General features: G+C 40.3%; 1 protein-coding gene across 4 annotated transcripts in view; it reads right to left on the bottom strand.

Moving 5' to 3' along the window:
• The window catches only part of DACH2 (dachshund family transcription factor 2), a gene marked incomplete at its 5' end in the record, with an annotated part of 310,111 nt that overhangs the window by 141,651 nt on the left and 143,626 nt on the right, over positions 1 to 24,834 (bottom strand). For all 4 annotated transcript variants that reach the window (XM_082322935.1, XM_082322936.1, XM_082322937.1 and 1 more), the window contains one exon: positions 7,021 to 7,136. In XM_082322935.1, the coding sequence (XP_082179061.1) occupies positions 7,021 to 7,136 (116 nt within the window). The remainder of the gene's footprint in view (positions 1 to 7,020; positions 7,137 to 24,834) is intronic.

The following is a 24,834-nucleotide window of genomic DNA, read 5'->3' as shown; positions in this document are numbered from 1 at the left end:
GGAAAGAGAGGAACCGAGGGACTCACAGTCACCAAGTATAGTTTTTAGATTATCAGAACTCTACTGAATGGCTGTATTTTAAAGAGTAATGATATGATCCGGCATTCCTCATTCACTCAAATTCATGCTCCCTTCAGCATCGAAATCTGCTGGCATGAGATGGGATGGTACTCAATCATGCGGCATACATGGTCTTTAATTTTAAAATCCAGTTAAATAGATGTTCTATCATTTTTTATCTAAGAACATTTCATGATAAAATAAAAGAGTGAGCATGTAACTTATTTGTCAGCTTTACTGTGCAGTGGATAACTTTCCTATGTTACTCACACGAGCTTTCATTTCCCAAAGCTGTATGCATTCATTATGACAGTAAAAATGAAGAGTTGCTAAAGAGATGTATGCATTTTTATTATTGTTTGAAAAAATAGATCTTTCTACAGTCCTTTGAGCTTCTGAGTGTGTGATTTGTATAAAATATTTCTCATTTTGGGGACACACCAGATGGAGTGCAGGGCACTGTGGGATATGCCATTTATCACAATGACAGTGCGTAGGTAGCACTGATCCTCTCACCACAGGGGGAAGCTAGAGCTGCAAATGTGGAGCAGCATTAAAAGCCCGACGAGTGGAGTTTGGCAACACTTGTACTACTCATTAACTTAATCATATTAATTTATTAGCCATATATATCAAAGTAATTCACTACTGAATTGTCACCACGAACAATTTATAAACTGTTAATGTTCCCCATAGGCAGAGGAGTGTTGTGGCATCCTTAATCAGTATGTTTGCCTTTGATTAAAAATAATAATTTCTACCAAGCCAGGTAATGCCAACAATGACAAAGTCATGCATATGTTTCTCATTATAAATGGAACTTTAAAATGACATCTGTGGCAATGGAGAAAAAAAAAAGGATAATCATAAACAGCGAAATGAGCCACAGAAATCGGATGTAAACATACAAAAACGTTAAGTGTGCTGAGAAAGGAAAGGGTTCCCTTAACACTAAAGTCGTCTGCTCCCTGCTCTCGGAGGCTCCAGGACCCCTGCCAGCAGCTGCCGGCCACAGCGGCCCTACATCAAACACCCCAAGAGGTGAAATCGGTCAATAGATGTTCTGTAAAGTGACCCTGAGTGAATGCTTATTCTTCCAAATAACAGCTCTTTCTTGGAAGCAGGCTTTACAATACAGAGAGGCAAACCTTCAGAGCCTGGTTTTGGCAATCCCAGTCCCTAAGCCGATGCTACACACGGAGCAGATTCGCTGCCTCCAGCCCCACGGCCCCCCTCCGTCCTTGCTGCTCCTGTGGCTCCGCTCTTCTAACCCTGAGCGCATCTTACAGTTCCTCAGCCAGGAGAGGCTGGTGGGCACTGGAGCAACACCAGTCTCAGGTGGCGGCAATAAGGGGACGATCCATGGGGTCGATGGCACCAGGGAGCTCCCGCAGGCAGCTCTGCGCATCAGCGGAGCTGTGCTGGCTGACTGCGTGCCCGCCTTGATAAACAGCAACTGGATACCACAGACCTTGAAAGCCTCTAATCTCATTCATTTCTCTAACAAGGATATACCAAATTAAAGTGCCTGAAGACTGCAGCAAACACTGTTTTATCCTCTCTTTTCTGTAGGAAGGCTAAGTGGCTGCTGATATCACTGCTGCATTGAAGTAAAACATAAAGTTGTTATACTCCTGTGAGCGACTCTATTTATTTGAGTCCCACAATGACGTGACTTGTATAGCTATTAAAATATTAATTTCACTAAAATATTAATTACATGAAACTATTCAGTTCACAACAGCTTCTCTTAACTATTAATAAGACAAAAATATACTGAAAAAGTATTCGTATCTGTACAAACAGGTCAACATTTTCATTATTACATTCTTAAAAACTCTACACAAACAGCTAACGAGACAGCATCTGTTTTAACTGTCTGTTTAGGAAATAAAAACGATCATTTCTAGGAAGGTGAAACTAATGTAGCTGATAATGAAAATCTTACACATTTGGAACTGCAGGTGGTTTGCTTCTGTCACCTGAGCAGACCAACATACGAAAACAGCAGAGACCTGACGATAGATGCTGGCAGTTTCATCAGGAGGTATTAACACCAGGCAGGGCCTCGGACATCCTGCCCGCTCGAGGCAGCACCAGCCACAGCCTCTGCACACTGCGCTTCCCAACAAGTTTTCCCTACCAAACAGTCATCAACCAGGGGTGAATCTCTGTCTAACCTCTGAAATTCTGAATCCTTCCACCTTGCATCCAAGGAAAGGCCACCAAAGTTGGGTATCTATTTGAAAATTCCTCATTTTCCTTTTCTAACACAGAACTGCCCATCAGTCGGGCTTCCTCCCATCTCCTGCGCCGAGCACTCTGCAGCCCTTAGCCCTAAATCCTCACTGCAATCTACCCGCTGACCTATACCGCACATACACTGCCAACGTACAGCGTATTAGGCCTACCAGGCTGCCCACAGCTCCGGATAGCAAATCTCAGAAATATAAAATGGCAACAGAGATGTTTTAAAACAAGCTTGCATCCATCTGCCTGGCACCCAGCCTCACCAGACCTTCCAGCACCCCATCAGCTTCAGCTGCGGGCTTCCCAGCCCACGCGCAGTCAGAGAGATGCCCATCCTGCCCCCTGAAAAAAATCCTGCCCCAGAAAGCAGGTTTGTGCCCTGTGCCACAATCTAACAAAGTTCTAGTGGCAGGATGATTTTTTTCATGAGCCACCCTCTCCAATACCTTGAAAACAAGATGGAGCAGCCCACAAAATGGTTTTATTGAAATAATAGTAGCCATTCTACAAATTGAATAGAGAAAAATCGCAATGAAGACTTCATATAGTGGTTTTCTAACCTTTTTGGGGGACAACCTAAATGAAGGGTAGGAGGACTGAAGTTGGCACAGATAACTATCAGAAGATCCAACTACTCTTTCAGCTTCATTCCATATCAACAGTTTTCTGAACTACTGGCTTAAATCATATAATGGATTTCAGCTTCTCTCCACGCAGCAAACTCCTGCTTCAGACCCTAAAGCCTCCTTGAAAATCTATTCCATAAAGACATCCCAACTGTCTTGTTAAGATACACTGATGACAGAGACTTGTATGTTAATAGGTGATAAAGCCCTTTTTTGTTAATGTCACTTCATCACACTGCATTGTTTGAAGAACTGAGCCTTTGATGACCGTCCCTCTGTGACATACAGGATTTTTCCTTTGCCCTCACAGCAGGCAAGGGCACCACGCCAATTTCCACATTTCTTAGATGAATACAAGAAGAAAAACACTTTCTCCTAAATTAACGTAAAATGGACAGTACTGAAATATCAGCTCTTGAAGGATGCAGTTTGGGCACGGTTATTGTGCTGTTTACACAAGCCCTTCCCGGTGGCACGCATCCCGGACACACCACCTCATCCTTCTCAGTCACAGCAGTTTTAACCACCCTGCTGCTCTAGTCTCATCGTAACTCCAATGCTCCCATTCCCCAAAGGTGGAAGGTACCTACAGATATTTAAAAAGGTCGAGGCTTCGCTTATAGCTTCTTCACAAATTACTTTATACATAAGAGTAGTTGTAGTCCACTTTGTCAACAGGTAAAAAACCTACACTCTGCACTGGGAAATGCAGCATGCCTAATTTAACTACCTGTTTATTAAGTGAAAATGACCATGTAAACTGAGCTGACACAAACCAAATGGGTGATGAAAACAACAGCACATTTCAAGGAGTGGAAACACAGATGGCTCACTCAAGTCTGCAGGAAGTTACCAATCATCACTCTGCAATACCCTCTACAGACAGAGCTGTGAGCTCTGCAGCCCAAACAGCAACTTCTTGAGACCTACACATCTAACCCACAGCAAGCCTGGATGCAAACTCCTTCACTTTAACTTGACAGAAGACTAAAGAGGAGGTAAAACCGAAAAATGCAATGTACATGAATCATGCTGCATTTGCTGATGTGGAGTCTGTTACTAAAGTGATCTTAAGTGAAGAAGAAAACAACTCAGATGCAAAGTTGGACACATTAGAAAATGAGGCAGCCACATAAGAAGACTGAGTGTGAGTTTTTTGGTTTGTTTGGGTTTGTGGTTTTGTTTGTTTGTTTGTTTGTTTGTTTTGAACAGTGTAGGCAGATTAACACAACCGTCAGCACATTTGTGTTGTAGGAAGAACAGGCAAGATCAGACACAGGGATTATCAAGGAGTAGGCAAGAAGACAACCAAAGAAATGCTTCCAGCAATTACACTGCAGTTAGAGGAAACAGATAGCCAAAGAAGTCACCAAGATGTAAAGAGTCGTTCTTGCCTCCATATCAGCATCTGCTTTACTGGAAGGGGTGGATCCAGCCCTACCATGCTGCAAACTCTCCTCAGTCTCTGCCTCAGCCCTGGTCCTGCTCCGCTCCCACAGCTGTCTGAAACGCCACGTGGGAGCAGAGAGTGCTCCAGCAGAAAGCCTCCACCGAGCCGGCAGGTCACAGAGCAGGAAACAGATTCAGTTTTCCATGCAAATTCACTGGGCCAAAACTATCAGAACCAGAGCAAATTATATGCAAGTGAGATCGTAAATAACCAAATTAAAACTTAGCCAGTAGACAACAGGTTAATATCCTTGCAACTTCTATTCCAGTCTATTATCCACCACTCAGAAGTCTGGAAGAGAAACCTCTGTTCTGTGAGGAGTGTTACAACGCATGTTCTTCTTTGTTAGCCAAAAGGAAAGAATCCAATTGCCAAAGTGTTGAAGGCAACCAGAGCAAAGCAGTCAGTAACTAAGTGTAAATAGGTAAAATAAAGCTAACGGAGGCTTCATATCCCCAGTGCTCCACCAAGTTTACAACAGCTCAAATCCCCATTGAGTTTACAAGTGGCTCTTCTGGCACCTTTCCTTACTCAGTAATTCCCCCAACTTTTACACTGTTCTTTCTTTATGAACAAGATAAAACAACTCAAAAACTTCAGGAGCTCGGATTCCTGAGCGACAAGACTACAGAGGCCATCAGCATGCAGCTGCCCTGCTGCGGGCTGGCAGCAGGAGGGCTGCTTCATCCGCGGGGACCCGTCTCATCCAGGGCCCTCAACGACGCTGTGACGCTCCAGAGATGTGCATTTTCTCCCGCCTACAAGCTGCTCGCAAAACTCCCTTTCAGCTGCTTCAGGCACATTGTCTGCGACTTTTGGCGCTTGGTCATGCAGAGGTTTTCATAGGCGGCTCCCAAGGTCAGAAAGGCGGCCACCCTGGGCCTCGGCTGAAAGACAGCCCCCCGGGGCCAATCTCATGCAACCCTCCGCGTGTTAAATAAAGTGGGATGTATCCCACAGCCCTCGCTTCAGACTCCAAACAACTTACAGCAGTCTAGAGATTCAACTTAAGAATTTTTTACTCAAACTCTGAGATACTCAAAATATCTGAGACACAGAATGCGTCTATGATACAATTTTACTGTGCACACTCGGCACACCTCATCCTAAAATATTTCCCAATATAAAGCAATATGGCAGTCTGCATAATTTGATGGCCTATTTGCAAACACACACAGGGTGAAAAAGTAATATGGAATATTCTGGATTTCTGACAAGACATGATCAATGCAAGATGGCTCTTGTGCTTTCCTGTCTATTGGTAACAACATAAACAACACCAAATCCATGAAATTCCTGAGCTGAGAACACAACAGAGCTACCAAAAAACCTGCTCATTTAAAAAAAAAAAAAAAAAAAAAAATCCTCATTTATAAACTGCTCATAAGAATAAAAACACAGTTCTTGATCCCTGCCACATACACCAACAGGACATGAAGTTGCACTAGCTCAACTGTGGCGCCTGGCTCTAGCAAAATGCTTTCATACCTTATTAACTACTTCAGTTAAGGTTACTGTGCCTATTCCTTAAGGATGTTCATTCCCACTTCCACAGTGATAAAGGTTACCGGTTCACTGTGAAGCCCTCGTGACACTTGGAGTTGTAGGGGAAATTAAAGATCTCAGCTTTGTTACTCCCCTGAACACTGAGACCCGCTGAGGCACTCAGTTGCAGTGCAATAGGTTCTGCAAGCAGGGTAATCTGCAAGATCAAGACAGAAGTCACGATACTCCTATGAATCATTTTTTTTTAATTCTGCTTTTCCCGTAAGATATTTTATGACTTTATATTCTGCTTAACACTTCGCTAAGTTTGGTTATTATGGAGATACAATATATTTAGACTGGACTTCGACAGTAATGCTAAAATTGCTAAGCCTGTTGAATATTTAAACAATTACTTTCATGAATATAGCCTGTTAATATAGCTTTATTACAAATATAAACTTACCTTTAGCACACATCAATTAATAAAAAATTAAAGCACTCATCAGCATAGCACAAGATTTAATTTAAACTCTATTAATAAATTAATGATGTGAAATAAAATACTATGCATTAAATTATGTTTAGGGCTTGTTTTATAATTTCACATATTTTCATGCTAGTTTTTTCATATTATGATACTGAATGCAGATTATTAAAGTAGAATCCACTGTGGCAATGCAGACTTATCTGCTGTTCAAGTGTTTCTTCTATAATTCGTACAAGCATTTCTCTATCTTCCCAGCATACATTAATGATGTTACAATACAATACGCATTAGCCACGCTGTTCATATCCCATGAGAACTAAAATACACATGCATTTGAAAGGAAGAAATGCATGCTACAGGGCTCTCTGAGACAATAATTCATTTTCTCAGGTTTTTTTTCTTTTACTAAAATAACACGTTTAATGGAATTTCCTGTAAGGAAATTACAATTAATAAAGAACTAAGTTAGAAATCCATTAGATTTCAGTCACTGCAGCAACAAAACAGAGTTTTCATGAACACTCAAAAAATCCAATAACGTAACCTCTGGTAAAACTTGAAAAAGCCCTGAAGGACAAGGCAGTTAGATCAATATTAGTTTATTTTAACTGCTGTGCAGTATGAGGAGATGAGGCTGATCATCTGATGGATTTTATTACCTGTCGGAGAGATAAGTCCTGGTGATAAGAGGCCTGGAACTCCATGGGGCAGAAGACGTGCATTTTCTTGTATCGCAACTCCTAGTGAACGCTTGGGGGGTCTTCCTGGTCGTGAGCTGATGAAATAAGAGCATAAATAAAAACACATTTTCTTTTTGAAATATTTGCTTACTACACACGGTATTGATTTGTCTAAAATATATGAACCACTGACGATACACAAAAATATATTAGAAATTCTTGCCTAGGAAAAAGTAAAATAAGTTGATTAAACACACAAGAATTGTATAGGTTTCAAATGAACGAACAATAAACTGCCAAACAGCACCTATAGCTAACACAATCATGAGCTCAAAGTCAGATAAATGACTAGAAAGCTAAGATTTTTTTTTTTTAATCTGCACCACAAGACCAAAAAGAAAGCAATCCGTATCTCTAGCCCTACTGTACCACTACTTCGCTAATTAATATCTTTTTCTTAATATTACTGTCTGTAAAATGGAGCTCAAGAAATTCACATGCATGTGTAACTCACGCATAGTCTTGAAAATGCGACTAGGTGCACTACTCAGAAGCCATGGTTTATGTGGGTTGTGGATTAACGATGCAATGACTATAGGGACACACCAGAGCTATTCAGACTGGGTGCACCAGGATTTATTAGCTCGGACCCTGTGCCGGATAAATGCAGCCACACTGCTGCCAGCCGCCGCTACGAACCAGGTCAGGGCTGACCAGGCTGCTTCACAGAAGGCACATCTACGTGTAACTTTACTACCCATACGCTAGTCAAGCTCTTCCATTATCCGGGGCTTCCATGACCTTACAGGAGGCTAGTGGAGAGGGGTCACAGCAGTAACTGCTCCCAAGTCTACACCACACACCTGCACCAGAGAAAAACAAAAAGTTGTGCTGCCTAAAAGTGAGACCTTGAAACCTTGAATGCACCATAATCTTAAACCTTGCCTTCTGAATCATGGCAGGTAACTGCCTACTTCTGAAGATGCAGCAATAATTTAACACTGAGATTTTCCAAACCTGACTACTTTATGAATTGACTAGTGTTTTTAATTATTAGAGATAGCTTAAACCAAGAATGTTAGCCCAGCCTGTCAAAAATCTCACCGTCCCTTGACTAGCTTGCAAATTATGATTGCAGTTTTCAATCTAAAATGTTAAAGGTCTGTTTACAGACCCATTACATTTAACAATTGTTTTCAACTACCACATTTACCCTTTACATCAGTGTGCATACATGAAATCATCCTACACAGCTGCCATCATAATACAGAGATTTACAGACCAAAAAACCACTTGAATCAACTCTTCCCCAAGCCAGCTAATAAAAATGCAACCTCCTCGTGTTTGGAAAAGTATTGCTGCTTCTCTTTGGTCAAAACAAATTTTACTCTGTTGAATAATAGAGCTTTTGACAAAATATAGTGAAACATTGTATAAAATAACTAAGCTCCAACAATGAATGAGGTCTGAATGGAATGCATTTCCAAAATGACTCCTAGTTCACAAAGAAATTTAAGTTAAACTTCACTCTATCAACTTACAGTGGCAAAGCCCTCCATCAATGCAAGACAAACTCTGTGTTTAAATGAAGACAACTTCCAGCAACACTACACAGAGGTACCATTAACCTGTTCATTTTTCACAGTGTGCTAGTGTTATTTTGTTTTACTGTACATCAAAGTAGCACAAAATCATTTTTTTGGTTTATTATTTTATCTCTATAAAACTATTCCCCTACTCTTTTTAGCTTCGGGTTTGTCCATTTTGTATTTCATTTTATTCAGTACTTTTTCCATTTATCTTTTTTATGCTTTAAGTTGTTTATCATACTATGATGGCTATGTAGCAAAGCCTACTAGAAGAGCCCAGACTCACTAGGCTGTAATAAAGTAAACCAAAAATAAGCATATTTGAGTTTCACAGTTAATTAGGTGCACACATGCATTCTTTATTAAAATCACCTGCTGAAATCATCCACTGCACGAGAAGATTGTCTAACAGGCAGTATTAGGCTGGTATGTAGGGGTTTTAAACAAAAAAAAAAAAGAATTGTTGCTCTTTTGATTTACAGAAGTCTGTGCTTATACACATGTGTGTGTAAGTGCTTAGCTGGCACTTACTGTCTCCCAAAAAAATTACAGAACAGCTAAAATTAGCAGCTTTCTCCAGCAGAAGAGCTCAATCAACAAAACTACAAAACATTCTCTTCTCAAGCTCAAATACTAACAAATCTTTTCCATAAAACTCTGTATGTTGATAGTAATCTAAGAAAAACATTTTAAAAATTAAACAAACAGTTTTACAAGATTTTATGAAGAGACATTTTATTTATGATTTGGGTTTTCAGAGGGAGAGGAGGGAAGACAATGGAGTTTCACTCCTGATTATGCGGTTTTTGCATAGACAACAGTTTATTTCGATGACTGCTGACTCTGGGTAGACAACTCACAGCCCACAGGTTTACCAGATCAGACCTTTAGGCGTTTCCCAGGATCTACTACAAGCAGAAGTGAAACTCCCTGATTTGTGGTTATGCACTGTCAGAATGCCCCGGACTAAAACAAAAGTTTTAGATGATGAAAGAGAAGTTCACCCCAAAACTTACTCCCTTTCAGAGTCCCACTGGCTGCATTTATATCCTGCCTGCTTACACAAGTAAAGCAAGCACCATTGGGAAAACACAGCACTGTTTTCTCTGGGTTTTGGTGTCTTTGGGATTGTGGTCCTTTCGGGGAAGGGGTTTGATAGATTCTGAAGGAAAAAAAAAAAAAAAATATAGTTCTAACATACTCATGCCATTCAGTGAATATTACTATAAAGCATTAACTACTAGGGGCCGGAGTCCGGTCTTACACAGCTGTAGCCATAATAATTTGAACAGAATTGTTCCCAGCTGAACCTGTTCAAATAAAATCAAAGCCCTTTGTCTCTAATTTAATATTAACTTTTAAATGAAAAACTCAAAGCTGGATGCTACTTATAGCTGACAGACTGTCATTCATACAACACCTGCGAAAGAACCGTTCGGGTCTTTAACACTGTGTTCTGTAGTTTACATACGAACACCATTAATGCTGGACGTCTGGTTCCGAACCAAAGAAACGAAGTGAAGAGCTACCCAGCACTCGGATACACTACTGCGAGTCTGCAGCAGACACCTCGCACTTCCAGCTGCATTGCCTGGAGGTGACCAGAGAGACCACGTCACCTATGGTGAACCAAGATCTTTTGCTTGGAGGGCACCAGAACTCACACAGAAAGCACCTCGGTAGCATATCTCAATCCAAACACTTCCAGTCCTGTTTTGGCCAGAAACGCATTTTCTGGCATTTTTGTTTAAACATGAAACCAGAAGTTTCACAGAGACAGGACACAAATGTTTGCTCCAAATCTTGCTTTTTAACAAGATATACACAAACGAAACAAAAATGTTAGTAGATTCAAAATTTTTATGGGATTTACTTCATGTTGTGAATACGCTGCTGTCAGGGCTATGGCTGGCATCACCAAGCAATGAAATCTCACTAGTCTATCTCAACACTCCCAGTACCTAGTACGCTTCCTATCATCTTTTGAAGTCTAGAATTTCAACAAATTTCACATTTACTATTTAAAACATTCCTAACCCTCACGATTCAGAGAAAATTGCTAATGCATGCCTTGAACAGAAACCATAAGGCAAGTAGAATTATCATCTGGGGAGAGTAAGACATCATTAGTGATTATGTAAGTATTAGCATATAAATGCTAGTAGCATTAGCATATAAATATTAACTTTATTTAATATTATTTCTCCTAATTTTTTGTCGCCCTGCTCTTTTGTTGCATTTTCTTCTTCACCTTTTCCTTTACCTCATTCAAGAAAGTTATATATTCAGGAAGTGTAGAAAAATCTTTTCCTCATTGATAACAAAGGAAGCATAAACAGGAACCATCAGCTTCAAACAATTTTAAATGTGTTTCTTTGAGAGTCTACAATCTCTACATAAATTTAATATTTGCCATTAAGAGGTCTTTTTGAATGGAAAATGACTCAATTCTAAATGAGATGTTACTTCAGTTAGAAACCGCTAGTTTACAGATACCTTTTATAAACATTTTAAAGTGCAAGAGTTACCGTCACAAGTGAAGACCATGGAGACTAAAACAGAAGTACAATACAATTTCTCATTAATAAATTTAGTAACCTTATTCTTTTTACTAAATAAATGCAGCCAGCTCAAAGTCTATACTGATTAAAATTCTGTTAGTATTTCTGAAACCCAAACCCCAAACCAAACAGCCCTTGGGTCATCCATTACGTGCAAGCGAAGATGACTGGAGGTTTTGGTTTTTACCTGCGTTTACACTATGGTTATACAGTCATTCTTGTCACCCTCTGCACCCCACCCCTGCAAAAGCACTGACTCTGAAAGGGAAAAATGGACTAGTCTGAATGCTGTTCATTTTTGTGTTTTGTTTGGAATTAAATTTGTCAGAGACTAAATTACATTTTAAGCAGTATATTTGACAGTTAAAATTTATATAGTAAAATGTTGAGAAACTGTTCATTAATGTCTGATTTTCCTTTATTTTCCACTCCTGTTGAGAGCTAATTTTATTATTTTTCCTCTCAGAGTTTTATATATTCCCTAGACATCCCAAGGATTTTTAATTTGAATCAAAACATAGAATAAGGCTGTTTTGGTGATTTTGTTGAAATTACTGACCAGCTCCATCTTTTATAACTCTATTTTACACTCATTATAGACAACTATATTTCATAAAATCCACAAATTCATCAACACTTTGTAAAATGTAATTAATCAGTGGAAACATACAGCACATCACTGTTGATGTATGACAGCGCTCTACTTTTGTGCTTTTAAATATAGAAGATTTACTAGAATCAGAAGTGAATTTGCATATTAATCAAGACAAATAAACATGCGGTGATTTAACTAGGAAACTGTTATTTGGATGACAATTTAATCAGCACAGGTTGAAAGGTCCATCACTGCATCATCCTGTTTCTGCTAAAATATTGATTGCGTTACTGATTTCAGTAATGCTTTATTTTACAGGGCACAAATAACCATGTAATTACTCTTTAATTGAATGGTAATTGCTTGCTTGCAATTATTTGTTAAGTTTTGGAGTTTAATTACTAGGTTATTTGTGTTTTGTGAAATAAAATGTTATGTATTAGTAGCCCAAAATATTTTCTGTATGAATGGTCTGTCAAAACTAGAAAAGTAAGTTATGATGGTATGAGTTTGACAAATAACACTGTAACACTAAAACTATTATTAAAAGGATCAGATGAATCTTTGAATGCTTTCCCTTTACCAAATTAACATTAGATGTAACATTTGTAAGATAAATGGAGGAATACTGTACCACAGAAGCATGATTTCCTCTGGGGTCTAGTCCACCATTTAGCATAATTTATCCTGATGTTTTGCTTTTCATTCTCTGGGCTTCTTTAGAGGAACTGAAATAGTATCCTATCCTCTTGAGAGCAAAGAATAAACCAAGTAGAAATATATTTCAACAGTACTTCATATTTCTGCAACTGAAGTGGATTACCACAAGCACATTATCTTAGCACCCTATAAACTTTGTAGACTTGGCAGTTAGCTAGATAACAAGGGAAAGCATTACGTCTTGCAGTGTCAATGAGATATGACACGTTCTGTGATATATTTATTCCAAGTTGTGATAGATGAGGTACCCGATACTTTGATCGTTAAGATTTGAATTTTACTTCTACACTTTTCATTTTTGTCATCAACTCTTTATGAATTGGCAGTAGACAGCCTAGCAAGGACTGCTGATTTTGTTTTTTCAAAAGATATCCAGTTAATAAATTAATTATTGATTCCATGAGGCTTGAGCTATTTGGTATAAAAATATGCTAGACTTGTGATTTAGGAAGCTCTCATATGTATCACAGATTTCTTCAATAGCAATGTATTTTATTAAGCTTAAAGGAGAAATATAGAAGTACTATATGACATGCTGTGTAAATTGCTCTGATAATAGTGGCAGTAACTGGTGCAAGTACTCAGAAGTAAGAGAAAAAAACCCAACCAACCACAAAAAACCACAATCGTAGTTGCTTTCCTGAAACTGGAACAGGAACCACAAATTAAAATTTTGCTCTCCTCAAAGATCACGAGATACCCCCCAGTGATTGTGAAAGGTACTCTTTGAAGTCTTTACCAATAAACGTAACATCTTGATAATTTGAGTTAAAATTATTTCCTTTTATTACCCTAAGATTTTTAGTTGTAGCATGGATTTAAAATAATCTCCTTGCTTTGGCATTTATTACAACATTTCAAAGATGCCAATGGTAGTTAAACTCTACTTGACCTTTCAGTGTTTAAGAAGAGAAGCAAACTCTGACCTCGCAGCAACCTGATTCTGTCTCCTCTCGGCGCTGGCAAACTGATCACTTGTCTAACCATTGCAGGACATTGGATCACCAGCCACATCAAAGGCAACACGAGCCAATTCAGCAGGAGGAAAAAAAGTCACCCATGCAAAATGGGCAATTAACATTAATCATACATGAAGTTGGCTGAGCTGATAACTAGAACCTGGTCCCTATGGCAACTCTCATAAAAGAGTGCCCGCACCGGCAGGAGGAGAGCCACAGCTCATCTTCCACAGGCTCAGCGCGCTCCCTTGTCACTTGAGCAGACAGAAGGAAATTGTGGAAAAAAGCTCTGACACTCCAAAACAAAACCTTCCCACTCAATTCTCCAGGGTTTTTCAGTGAGGAAGGTCCTCAGCATTAGCCTTAGTGGAAACGTCAGTGGAAGTTTGTGCCTAAAGCATCAGAAATGTGAACTTTTTTGCTGTCATTACGAATTGGTGTTACTGTTAGAAGAAAGACTCCTTAGTACCACTGAATTGTTCAGAGCCGGGACTGAAGTGGAATATTACGTCTTTATTAACTTTACCATTAAGAACGGAAAGTAGCACATTATCATCATGTTCTTCCTAAAAATCACGCAGTAGGGGAAGTCCAATATAGATCTGAATAATATCACATATACTTCCCTGATCAAGAACTAGGTTGGTTAGTTCAGAAACGTCCCCGTCGACACAAGCTGTGTAGGCAGCAGCGACAGCAAGCCAACAACTGCACTGGCTGACCCCATCTATACGGCCACTCTTTCCCTTTCAACACGCAGTCTTTGGGTATCCCCACTCACAGCCCACAGATGGTTTCTCAGGCAGAGACATCTAACTCAGGTCCAACTCCGAACTCCAGGCTGGTAAAACGGGCTGCCTCGGGGCAGATCTGCTGCCAAGTACTCCTGACCTGGAGGAAACTCTTTCTTCCAGGCCGGGAGCACTTTAGCACCTGCGATCTCCACTCCATTTGGCTTCTACCAGTGCAGTCAGCAGCGACACGGAGGAGTTGGAAGCATGATTCACCAAGCCTGTCACCAAGGTCCACATACAGTTACTCTCCTGAAATTGCTGCAGTGAGTTTTGGTCCTTAGGGATTGAAGGCCTCTCAGCCACACAGCTACACACCCTCTACCTAATCTTTTCCTTAATTTTCATACCAATCCTGTTCCCGTACCACTTCCTCCAATCCCTCTCCCCCACATTTGACCATTGTCCAACTTTCTGAATATTTCTAATTTTCTGCTCTTAACCCATCCATCACATCACTTCCATCTTTCAGACCCTAGCTACCTTTAATTGCTTCCCTCCCACCGTCCACCTCCTGCCAAATTCCCAGTTATCCTCTGGTACTGGTCCCGTCTCTACATTTTTTTGGGAGCTCCCCACGCCACTGAGAGCAGGTCCAGTGCTAACTCCTACTATGAGGTTTTATATCTCCTAATAAGGAGAAGAGGGGATGCCTCAGCACGTGAGCCGAGACGGCCACCTGCCAAATGCTTCTGCCTCCTCCTTCACTTCCATCCCCCGGGAACGGTGTGGGGTGGGCAACAGGACGAGGCAAGGTGGTCTCTGAGCAGCCCTGCCTGCTCCTGTCCCAGGGGCTGGCAGGACAGGCAGGCGGTGGAGTAGAGGGCGTTCAGCGCAGCACCAGCAGCAGCTAAAATCTTCCCCAAGTCTTAACCTTCTGGACTTATTGCCATCATCACCTTTAGCACTAGCCCAAGTCATGTCACTCATACAGATCCCTCATAATACAACACAAGAGAAATAAACCAAACCACCGCACATCCAGCTGGATGTTGTTTTTTGCTAAATACACCCATTCCACAGTTATCCCAATGTATATGACGGAAGCCATCAGTCAGACTCTTCAGACTATGAGGCAACAGCAAAATTCAAGAGCAGCAGCACTAGCGTTGGGGGTGTCAGTATTGCTGGGTTCACTCACGGCTTCATAAAGCTGAAACAGGCCCCAAAAGGTCACCTGCCCCCCCTCCCTCTGCCCCAAGGCAGGATCCAGTACACTCGAATCGTTCCTGACAAATGTTAGTCTAGCCTGCCTCGGAAAACACTCGGTGCTGGAGATTTCACAACATCCCTAGGCAAATCCACACCAGTGCTTAGGCTAGCCTTCCTATCAGGAAAGGGGGGCTGTCATCTAACCTAGTTCTTCTCTGTTTAATTTAAGCAAGGTATTTTTTGCCATCTACTCAGCCGACATGGAAAACAACTTAGAATTTCCTGCTTTACAGACACTTTGTATTTTTTGAGAATTCATCATATTTTGCCTTTGTGAGGTTTTCATACATACAGATGGAATTTATAGCCTTAGTGTTTGTATCCATGATCTTCAGACTCCCTGAACACGTGCTACAAATAGCAAAGGTACATACCTTAACTCCAGCTTACGGGCAGAAAAAGCATAACTTGACCCCCCTTAGTTTTTTCTTACACCACACATGTCCTTATCAAACTGAATCCTATTTAAGACAAGCTTTCCATTTTGTCAAGATCATTTTGCATCTTAATGCCATTCTCCAGCGTGCATGAAACCCCTACCACCTTGGTACTGTCTTTAAGTTTAATAAGCATTTTGTTCTTTTTTTTTTTTTTTTTCCATCAACCAAGCAATTATTGAAGTCCCTGAAACAAACTGAAAGCAGCCCCCATACTCAGGACATGCTTCCAGTTCGATCTGAACTAACAGCAACCATCGCTCAGCATGGTTTTCCAGTACGTTTGTTTCTAAACTTGCATTGTCATGTGGACCGTATTTTTCTAGTTTGCTTAAAAGAAAGCCACGTGACACTTCGCTTAAAAGGAGGCTGCTCTTCTCAAAACTTCTACATACATAACATTCTACAAACGGCACAGGACTTACGGACGACCATGGCAGTTGCCAAGTTGCAATCTTAGCAGACATATAAATGGTGTGATGGCGAGACACCAAACAGCAGCAAGTTGGCTCCCCTGGATAACAAGCAAGGGAGTCAGGCAAGCCAAGTCCCTTTACCCTGCACGTTCCTCAACTGGCCACCTGAAGATCTCCTGGGGAGCAGAGAGACCCTCTATTCTAACACTCTCTAAATTGCGCCTGTATATTTATTTCCCAGATGTCAGCTCTGCCTTGGACCTCCTGGGAGCTCAGGCCTCCCTGGCAAGCCAGAGAAAGCCGCCTGCCTGGGGACAGGAGATGCAATGCATTGTGCTTTATTCTCCCTTTTTTAGCCCACAGCAAATTCTCAGCTTCCACATTTTCCACAACCGAGTCCAAATATATCTCCGATTATTAATACCAGTGTTGACATCGTCTCGATAAAGATTCATTAAATTTTTTCTTTGTCAAAGAAAGAAAGGTGATGGAACAGACAATTTAAGGGTTGACTACTCACCTGACAGAAAGTATAACTGTGAAGCTATTTTATACTTCATTTACTTGACCTAGTTACAGTACTTCTAACCCCAAATGTTCACAAATCATGAACCTGAAATCATGAGAATAAATAAAATTCTAATGTTACTAAAGTTCCATTTTGCACATTTTTATTTGGCTTTTAATTTTGTAATCTTTAAGTTTCAAAAAATCACACTTCTAAGCTTTACTTCTCCAGAAAGGGCCAGGAGAGACTCAAGAGAGTGGTGGTGGTTTTTTTCCTAAAGTTTCACAACTGAAAGCTGAGATTCTCTAATTAGTTGATACATAAATTTAGAAGCTTCTCAAAAAAAAAAAAAAAAAGAAGAAGAACAAGCACTAAGAATTATGAGAAGTGCAGAAGTAGAAGTCTCCTTCTGCCGTAATTGTGATTGAGAGTTATCACGAGGACTTATCTGTGGTTCTTAGTCTAGCTACTGTATGAGACAGGGTGGGCACTTCTCTGCATGCAACATAAAGAGGTCTTCAGATACTACAACAGAATTAAAGAAAAGATTTTTATATTCTTTTAAAAAAATAAATGTGGGTCTGATTCATTAAAACATCTTCCATAAAGCTATCTGGAAAAATACTTAAGCAGTATAGAGAAGTATAAAGTAATCTAAGATATAGTAAAATTTATTTTTTGCAAAACATCGTCTCCATATACCTCAATGCAGTTTACCTCGCTTAAATGAAGATCACAAATTCAGAACTACTTGCTTTTAACTGTGCAAAAGGATAATACAGAGTTTAAATGAGCTTTCTATAAGTTTCTTAAACAGACATATTACAAAGCCCTGCTAGAGTACTATCTTAAAAACCTGAGATTGTGAATGAGTCAATACCAGATAATATTCTCTGTAAAACTATTCCATTCATAGACATGTCTTACAGATTTATCCCCATCAAGGTCTACAGGACCTTTTGGTTATTTACTGATTAGGTTATTTATTTAAAACTTGAGTTTGGGTCTGCAGTCAGAAAAATTACCTGAATTCCTAGTATTCAAATGTTACTGTAGTCTAGTTGCAATAGAGAACAAGTGATTGGTTCTTGCTTAAGAAAGTTTAACTGCTTATTTCTGAAGTCAGGCATTTCAAAATGTTTCAAACCAAAAAAGGATTTTTGGTTCACCGAGATTTAAAACTTTAAATAACTCTTTCTGAATTACTTATGCCTGTGCCTGCAGATATGAAAGTGCCTCAACATTCCTGCTGTTAATTTTTTTCCTGTCAAATAACACTTGTCACTGGAAAAAGGGGAATAAATCACCAAATTTCAGAATTGTGGTGATTCACAGCTGCAGACAAGATGAAAGGCCTACCTATGTAACACATTGCACCAGTTCAATTTAAGGATATGCCAGTAATGAAATCGAAAGCGTGACTACAGCACGTGTACATATACACGCACTAATTTAATATAACTACATTAAATTAGTAACTGTAGCAGTGAAGATGCAGTGGCACGGATAAAATAAAGTTCATTTAGCAACTTGAGATCACACCCAGTGGGACAAAGTTCCTGCTGCTGTGTCTTTACTGCTATTGTTACCCACTCTACCTAGATTAAACCTAGCAGGAGGGGGCCTGTCAGTGCTGGAATCATGCCACTAACTACATACCCAGAACCGCAAATTTAAATTACAGATTTGTTGTCAAAACAATGCTCACCCAAGATGTCCAGCTAAACCAAATGTGAAAGCGCCACAGATATTGCCAAGTGTATAATGAGTCTTGCAAACCTCGGCTCCCCTACTCAGAGAGTTCTACTTGGATTCTGAATCCAGGGAAAGCCGTGGACCACTGGAGATTATAGGCAATATTATTATGCAATTTGCATTCTAGCTATTTTTTGATTTCCTAAAATATCTGACTGTTCAGCACGAAGAAGAAAGCCGCTGAAAACATTTTTAGGATTATTGCACCTGCATGCGGAAGCTCAGCACTGACGTACATAGATGTCAAGGCAGGCACTGGGGTCAGCGCGGGAACAAACACAGCTCCACTCCAAACAGTCTACAGCTGATGCTGGCAAAGACAGACAGAATAAAGATTTTTACATGGGCAAGCCCCTAATGGCTTGCCTACCTCAAAGAGCCACAGAAAGCGTCAGTAATTCCCTCTCAGTAAGCCTCAAATCCAGCACATGGGCAACCGCACAGGCCCAGAGAGGTCTCTGTTACCTGCCGCTATTCACTGCATGTCTGTTCAGAGCCTGATGGACTCCCTTCCCCGACTGACAGCTCAATTTCTGGGCTGTCAGCAGGCTCTGCCCTGGGCTGGAGGATATTGCTCAGCCCAGCCATCACTCTCTGAAGACACAGGTCCCAAAACCAGGACTGCGGGACTGAATCGTGGACTGTCTCTTGGGATAAGGAACACGTGAGGACCGCACGGTGACAAAGAACAGTCTCAATCTCACCTACGAAGAAAATACTTGAATGAGAAAGTTATCTGTATAAAATCTTCAAGGATTTGTCCCAAAGACAAAAATAAGTATTGAACTAAAAATTGAACGAGAAAAGCCAGGAAGAAACTCACTTTCATTAATGTAGCTGAACATCACATATATTGCGGTGTACATTCCAACCTAGCGCAGAGACATGCCATTACCCTGAGGAGCTGTAAATCTGCTTTCATCTGAGTTAATTTAGCACTGATTTTTTCGAGCGCTATTTTATAGTTTCCACATACATACTTCTACAAATATTTGCATGGATACTTTCCAAGCGGGGAATGACCATCTATTACAAATACTCATGATAAGTCATATGTGTCTGAATTATATTAGATCCTTACAAGTTTTACTTTTGACCTATATCTGAGTTCAATGCCAATTTAGGGGAACATTATTAGAAAGAAAGGTTTTCGAAATACTGCTCTTTTCCACTGAGCTGTATCTCAATATGATTCAATTCAATGAAACTTGTAAAAAATGTGACTGTTTAAGCCTATTATCTATGGACAAAAACCTAATAGCAAGCATTTGACGTATTTACAGCACGGAGTATCACATAACCCACATGAGATGATAGCTAATTCTGTAACAGTGGTATATTGTAGTGTGGTGGTACAATATTTTCATAGCAATTCAACTGCGATGCAATAGGAAACCACTCTTGCTTTAACTGTTTTTAATCTCTGCATTAGAAGTTTCAGTGTTTTCACAATTTTGCAAAGACTCTTCAAAGTTAGAAAATAGAAATTCATCTTTCAAAGAATAATAAATGAAAGAACATAGAAACAGTCCTCTATATCACCCTTTGCACCTATGTCCATGGTGAAAGGAAGAATTGTTCACAGCAATCAAAAGGAGCCTCTATGATTAGGTGATTGTATCCAGAAGTAAACATCTGAGGGTTAACCTTCGCAACACAGAAAATACCCTTTAGTTAGCTGGTGGTCCTGGAACAGTGTGAAATTAAACAGGCAGTGTAAGTAAGCAGCTACACTGCTTTACCTTTACCTTTCCAGATTTTGTGACTGTTAGTATTTAATTTGCTCGCTACAGAGATAGACCAGGTTATTATTTCTAGTGCAAATATACAAAAGAAAAAGGACTTTTAAACAACAAAACACAAACCTTTAGGACCACGAAAATATAAAAAGGGCAGAAGCAAAATCTTCAAAATTCACATTAAATTTACCTTTAAAATGTTCTTGTTATCGTAAGATGTTAATATGAATCAGACTGTACACTGAGCCCCATTTGAACACTCCTGCTTACCCTAGCCCTACCTGGCAGTAAAACTCTCAAGGCACGAAGGGAAATGACTGATTGGGATGACCCCAGAACCGACCCCGCACTGGGGACTGTGTCCTTCCTGCATCTCAGGACGCTGAACGCCATTCCTTCAGTTCAAGGTTCAACTGTTCACAGCTTCTGGAAATACAAGCGTCTAGTGAGGAGTCCAAGGGGAAACTACCAAATACAGAAATTACCTGCGCACATTTGAAGAGCAATCTCTGCTACGGCATGGGCTCGTGGGGCCGTTCGCAGTGCCTGGCTACCCGCGCTCCGGCTCCCTGACGTGTCGTCAGGCGATGTTTCGGTAGACAGCTCTGTGGCACCACGGATCGGTATCAGTCTAAGTCCAGCCTCTGATCTGCCAGCTAAATCCTAGCCATCACGCTGGTTTTGAGAGACTTAAAAAGGACTCCTCTACTGTGAGCTAAAAAAAAGTGCTCCTTCCCGAGGGTATAATCCTATCTGGGCTCATACTTTCAAGATAATAGCACAGCTTTGGGAGAGCCATCTCATTTTCATTTTAAAGGCCTTTAGTGATGGATTATCCGCTGTATTCTTAATTTTTTTCCAATAATCAATCATGCAATAATTTTTTTTCTACCATTAAGAAAAACAAACAAGCAAACAAACAAAAAAAACCAAGACCAAAACCCATCAACCTTCATTTCTGGTATTGTCAAGCTGCTGCTTTGAGCCATAGGGTATTTCCGTGCCTCTTCCCCCTACTTTGAAGAGCACACTCAACAGAAATTTTCTCCGCACGCATGGAGTTACAGACTGAACAAATAACATCTTAATATTTTTGTCAGTAAAGCAAAAGATAATGCTTCTGAGGCCTTTCTCTACGGTTTGGGCTTACGTGTGCAGGTTCTGGCGGCGGGGGGCTGCGGGGGGCTCTGTGAGGAGAGGCCGGGGCTGCCCAGGGCTGGACTGGGCCGGTTCCCGCCGGTTCTGCACTGGCCCCGCCGCAGGGCACGGCCGAGCCCAGCGGCAAAGATGGCGGCACCGCTGTGGAAACGGGGTCGCCCTGTCCTCGCCTGAGCCACAACGGGTGCCACGCGAGGGACCCTGCTGCCGGGCACGGCAAGCTAGTCCTCAGCTACTACGCAAAGGTTTAGTGCAAGAACATTAGACAGCCGTAATTTTAACCATAAGCATACAAAAGCAAACAAACCAACCCTGTGCTCACATTTTATTTTTTAATTTTTTCAAAAGCTTTCTTCTAGAAAAAAAAGAAACTTTCATATGAAGATAAATGCTAAATAGGAAATTCTGCAGCTTGCCCAACAAATATTCACATCACTTCTCCTGGAAGTGACTGAATAACTATCACCAAGGAACACAGTATTGCCTCTGCTTGTACCAGGGATATTCAGACATGCAACATGGAAATAAATTAAAAAACAAACAAAACCAAAACAAAACAAACAAAAAACCAACAAAAAAACCCAACAAAACAAAAAAACCCTAACTCTAAAGAGAAGAATTGTATTCATCTTTCCAAAAATTTCATGAGACTGAATTAATTTAACCAAAGCACCTGTTAGTTATATTTTTAAGTTAGTAATATTATTAAGAAGGAGTAAATACCTCAACGATATGCGATAAAAGGGCAGCTTTTGTAGGAAGTAGCAGGGCATTTGAGGAACGCTGTGATGGCGGCTGGTAGCTATCATCTCCCTAAGTCTCCTCACCTCGGAGATTCTGACTTTAGGAACAGAGCTTAAAGCCTAACAAACAGCTCTTGAAGCTAAAGCCTCTCCCAAAGAGATCAGGGATCTTGCCCTCCGAGGTGATTTTGAATCTGCCCAAACCCTGATTAAAATTATATGCTAATAAACATAATTTGCATCTGAAGTGAAACCTTGGTCCGTTTGTAGCATTTATCTCAATACGGCCACGTGGCTCCTGAAAAAGCGGAGAGTTTTCTTGAAGCGTCACAGCAGGACTGGCACTGCTATGAACAGCTTCACGGGTCCGCAAAGGCAGCTGAAGCTGGGGAGGAGGCAGGAGAGGAGCATCTTGACACATAAGAGATTTACAATTGGATTTTTCTCTGTTACCTCAGTACAAAACTAGAGTAGTAACATCAATTATGTTAAGCGAGATTTACCCAGCTGTAATGCTAGAAACTTGCTATATTTTGCTCACAAGTATGCACACACACAGACACATAAAAACTTTACCCGATTAAAACTCTTTATAATAGCAGATGATTGAAACGATCGTGTAAACAAACCATGCTGCCCTCTGGTTCTGAATTTGGCCAGCCTTGGAGAGGACTGTATGCGAAGGACTATCTTTCAACTAGAATCTGTGACTCAGCTGGCTACCAAAGCCATGGATTCAATAAAGACACGGGTCTCACGGTATCTAATTCCTCCCTGACCTCTCCCTGTTGCAGTCGGTGAGCAGTGGGTCTCATTCCCTCCCCTAAGTGATTACAGCATCACTCCCTTTCCCTTCTTGGTAATATTCCCTCTGCTCCATCAGTGACATTTACCCTTTCCCTCCCAGGTGGTCTGACAGACACACATCTAATCCAAGTGAGAAGAACTGTTCTCAACTCATAGTTAGCTTCAAATACTACTTATTTTTTTTTATATCTGACTTGAAAAAGTACTTTTCTGACCAAAAGCTTGTCTGCTTTTCTATCGACAGCTTCCCAGAGAGGAAAGCTACACCCACAAACCTTTCTCACCACAAAGAAACACAATGTCATTTTGTAAATGCGTTTTTTTAGATCATCTAGACTCTGTCATATATGATGAGAAAAACTGGAAGCACCGAACTACAGAAAAAGCTAAAATCAGATCAGGGCACTGAAAAGCGGCACGAGTTATTCATAAGTTCAGGGATTTCCTGAAATAAAGTATTTCCTAGATTAGATACCACGGTTTATCAGACAAGTCATACCTGCTGTCGGTTTTTTAAAAAGATCTCCCTTCAGACTGAAAGGCTTGTCTCTCCCAAAAAGTATCTGGTATGTGTTAACTCACTAGCATCCACTTGTGGTTCCCTCAGCTTGAACCGTCAACACTTAACTTGGCTTCGAGAAGAGAGAGAAAACGCAAGCTGTGTGTTGGTTTGTACGGCAAGGGACGGTGGAAGTACAGTCCTGCGCCTACGACGGGCAACGAGTCTTGCCGCCGACTTCGACAGAACCGCAGCCATACATCATGTGCACAATTCACTGCTCCTTAGCAAAGAGGCTTTTTTAAAAGCTGTTGAAAAAGACTAAAAGAATTCAAGTAAAAGAGTGTTTGTAACCAGATTTCCTGGAGATAAATGAAAGACATACGTTTCCATGGCTGCCAGCCTACTAAATTTTGCAAGCATAAATATTTACCTAGGAGTAGGGGGTGGGGAAATCAGGAGAAAACCACCATCTAGACCCTTCAAAGTTTAAATACTGTAACACAGAGGTCATTGTTTATAAATAGAAATCGAGAACACATCTTTTCTATGTATATTTCTATCATGCTTTTCATCCACTCCATATGCCTTCTATTATTACCATTCTTACACCAGAAAATAATTTCTATGTCACTTGCTCACACTGTATGCATTAATTTTCTTTAGGCTTTCTTGTGGTTATTGATTTCCTGCTTTGTTGAAGTGGCTTCGTTTCTTTCTCAGCAGGCTACTCATTTTAAAACAACAGTTGTTCAACAAATAAAAAAATTATATTCTAAAATTAAATTAGTTTTATCTTCATTTATTTTTAGCTGAGTTAAATGCAAGTGACACATTTCCCCTAAAAAAAAGGAAATACTTAATGCCTCCCAGCATGAAAAGCAAAGCAAGTAAAATTTTTCTTTTCTAATAAGACATATTTGTTTTTATGATTGGAAACATGAAAGAAAAAGTAAAGTATAAATAAAGCCTCTTTTGTATTCTTATGTTGTAATCACTGCTGTGGCCAGTGTTTTAACATCAACAAAAGAGGATTATGTGGTCCAGAGCCAAATTCATTTAAGTCCTATCTTGCTACACTCAAGATCATTAAAAAGAACCCTTTTTTTCTTTCAATGCAAGTGGGATCATGCTCTAACACTGTAATCATTCATCCTGCTAAGCAGAGTAAGTTTGCTGTCCTCTACCACTGGACCAGTCCGAGATACACAGATTTTATACGGCAACACAGAGGCAGATGAATACAACTATTATTTAATCAACCGCAAAACCAAGGAAGAAGGCGTTTTTGCAGAAGGTGACAG

The sequence above is a fragment of the Platalea leucorodia genome, assembly GCF_965183815.1.
Source record: "Platalea leucorodia genome assembly, chromosome: 10".
Taxonomy (NCBI): domain Eukaryota; kingdom Metazoa; phylum Chordata; class Aves; order Pelecaniformes; family Threskiornithidae; genus Platalea; species Platalea leucorodia.
The sequence above is the reverse complement of the archived record's forward strand: the minus strand, read 5'-3'. Positions and strand labels throughout refer to the sequence as shown.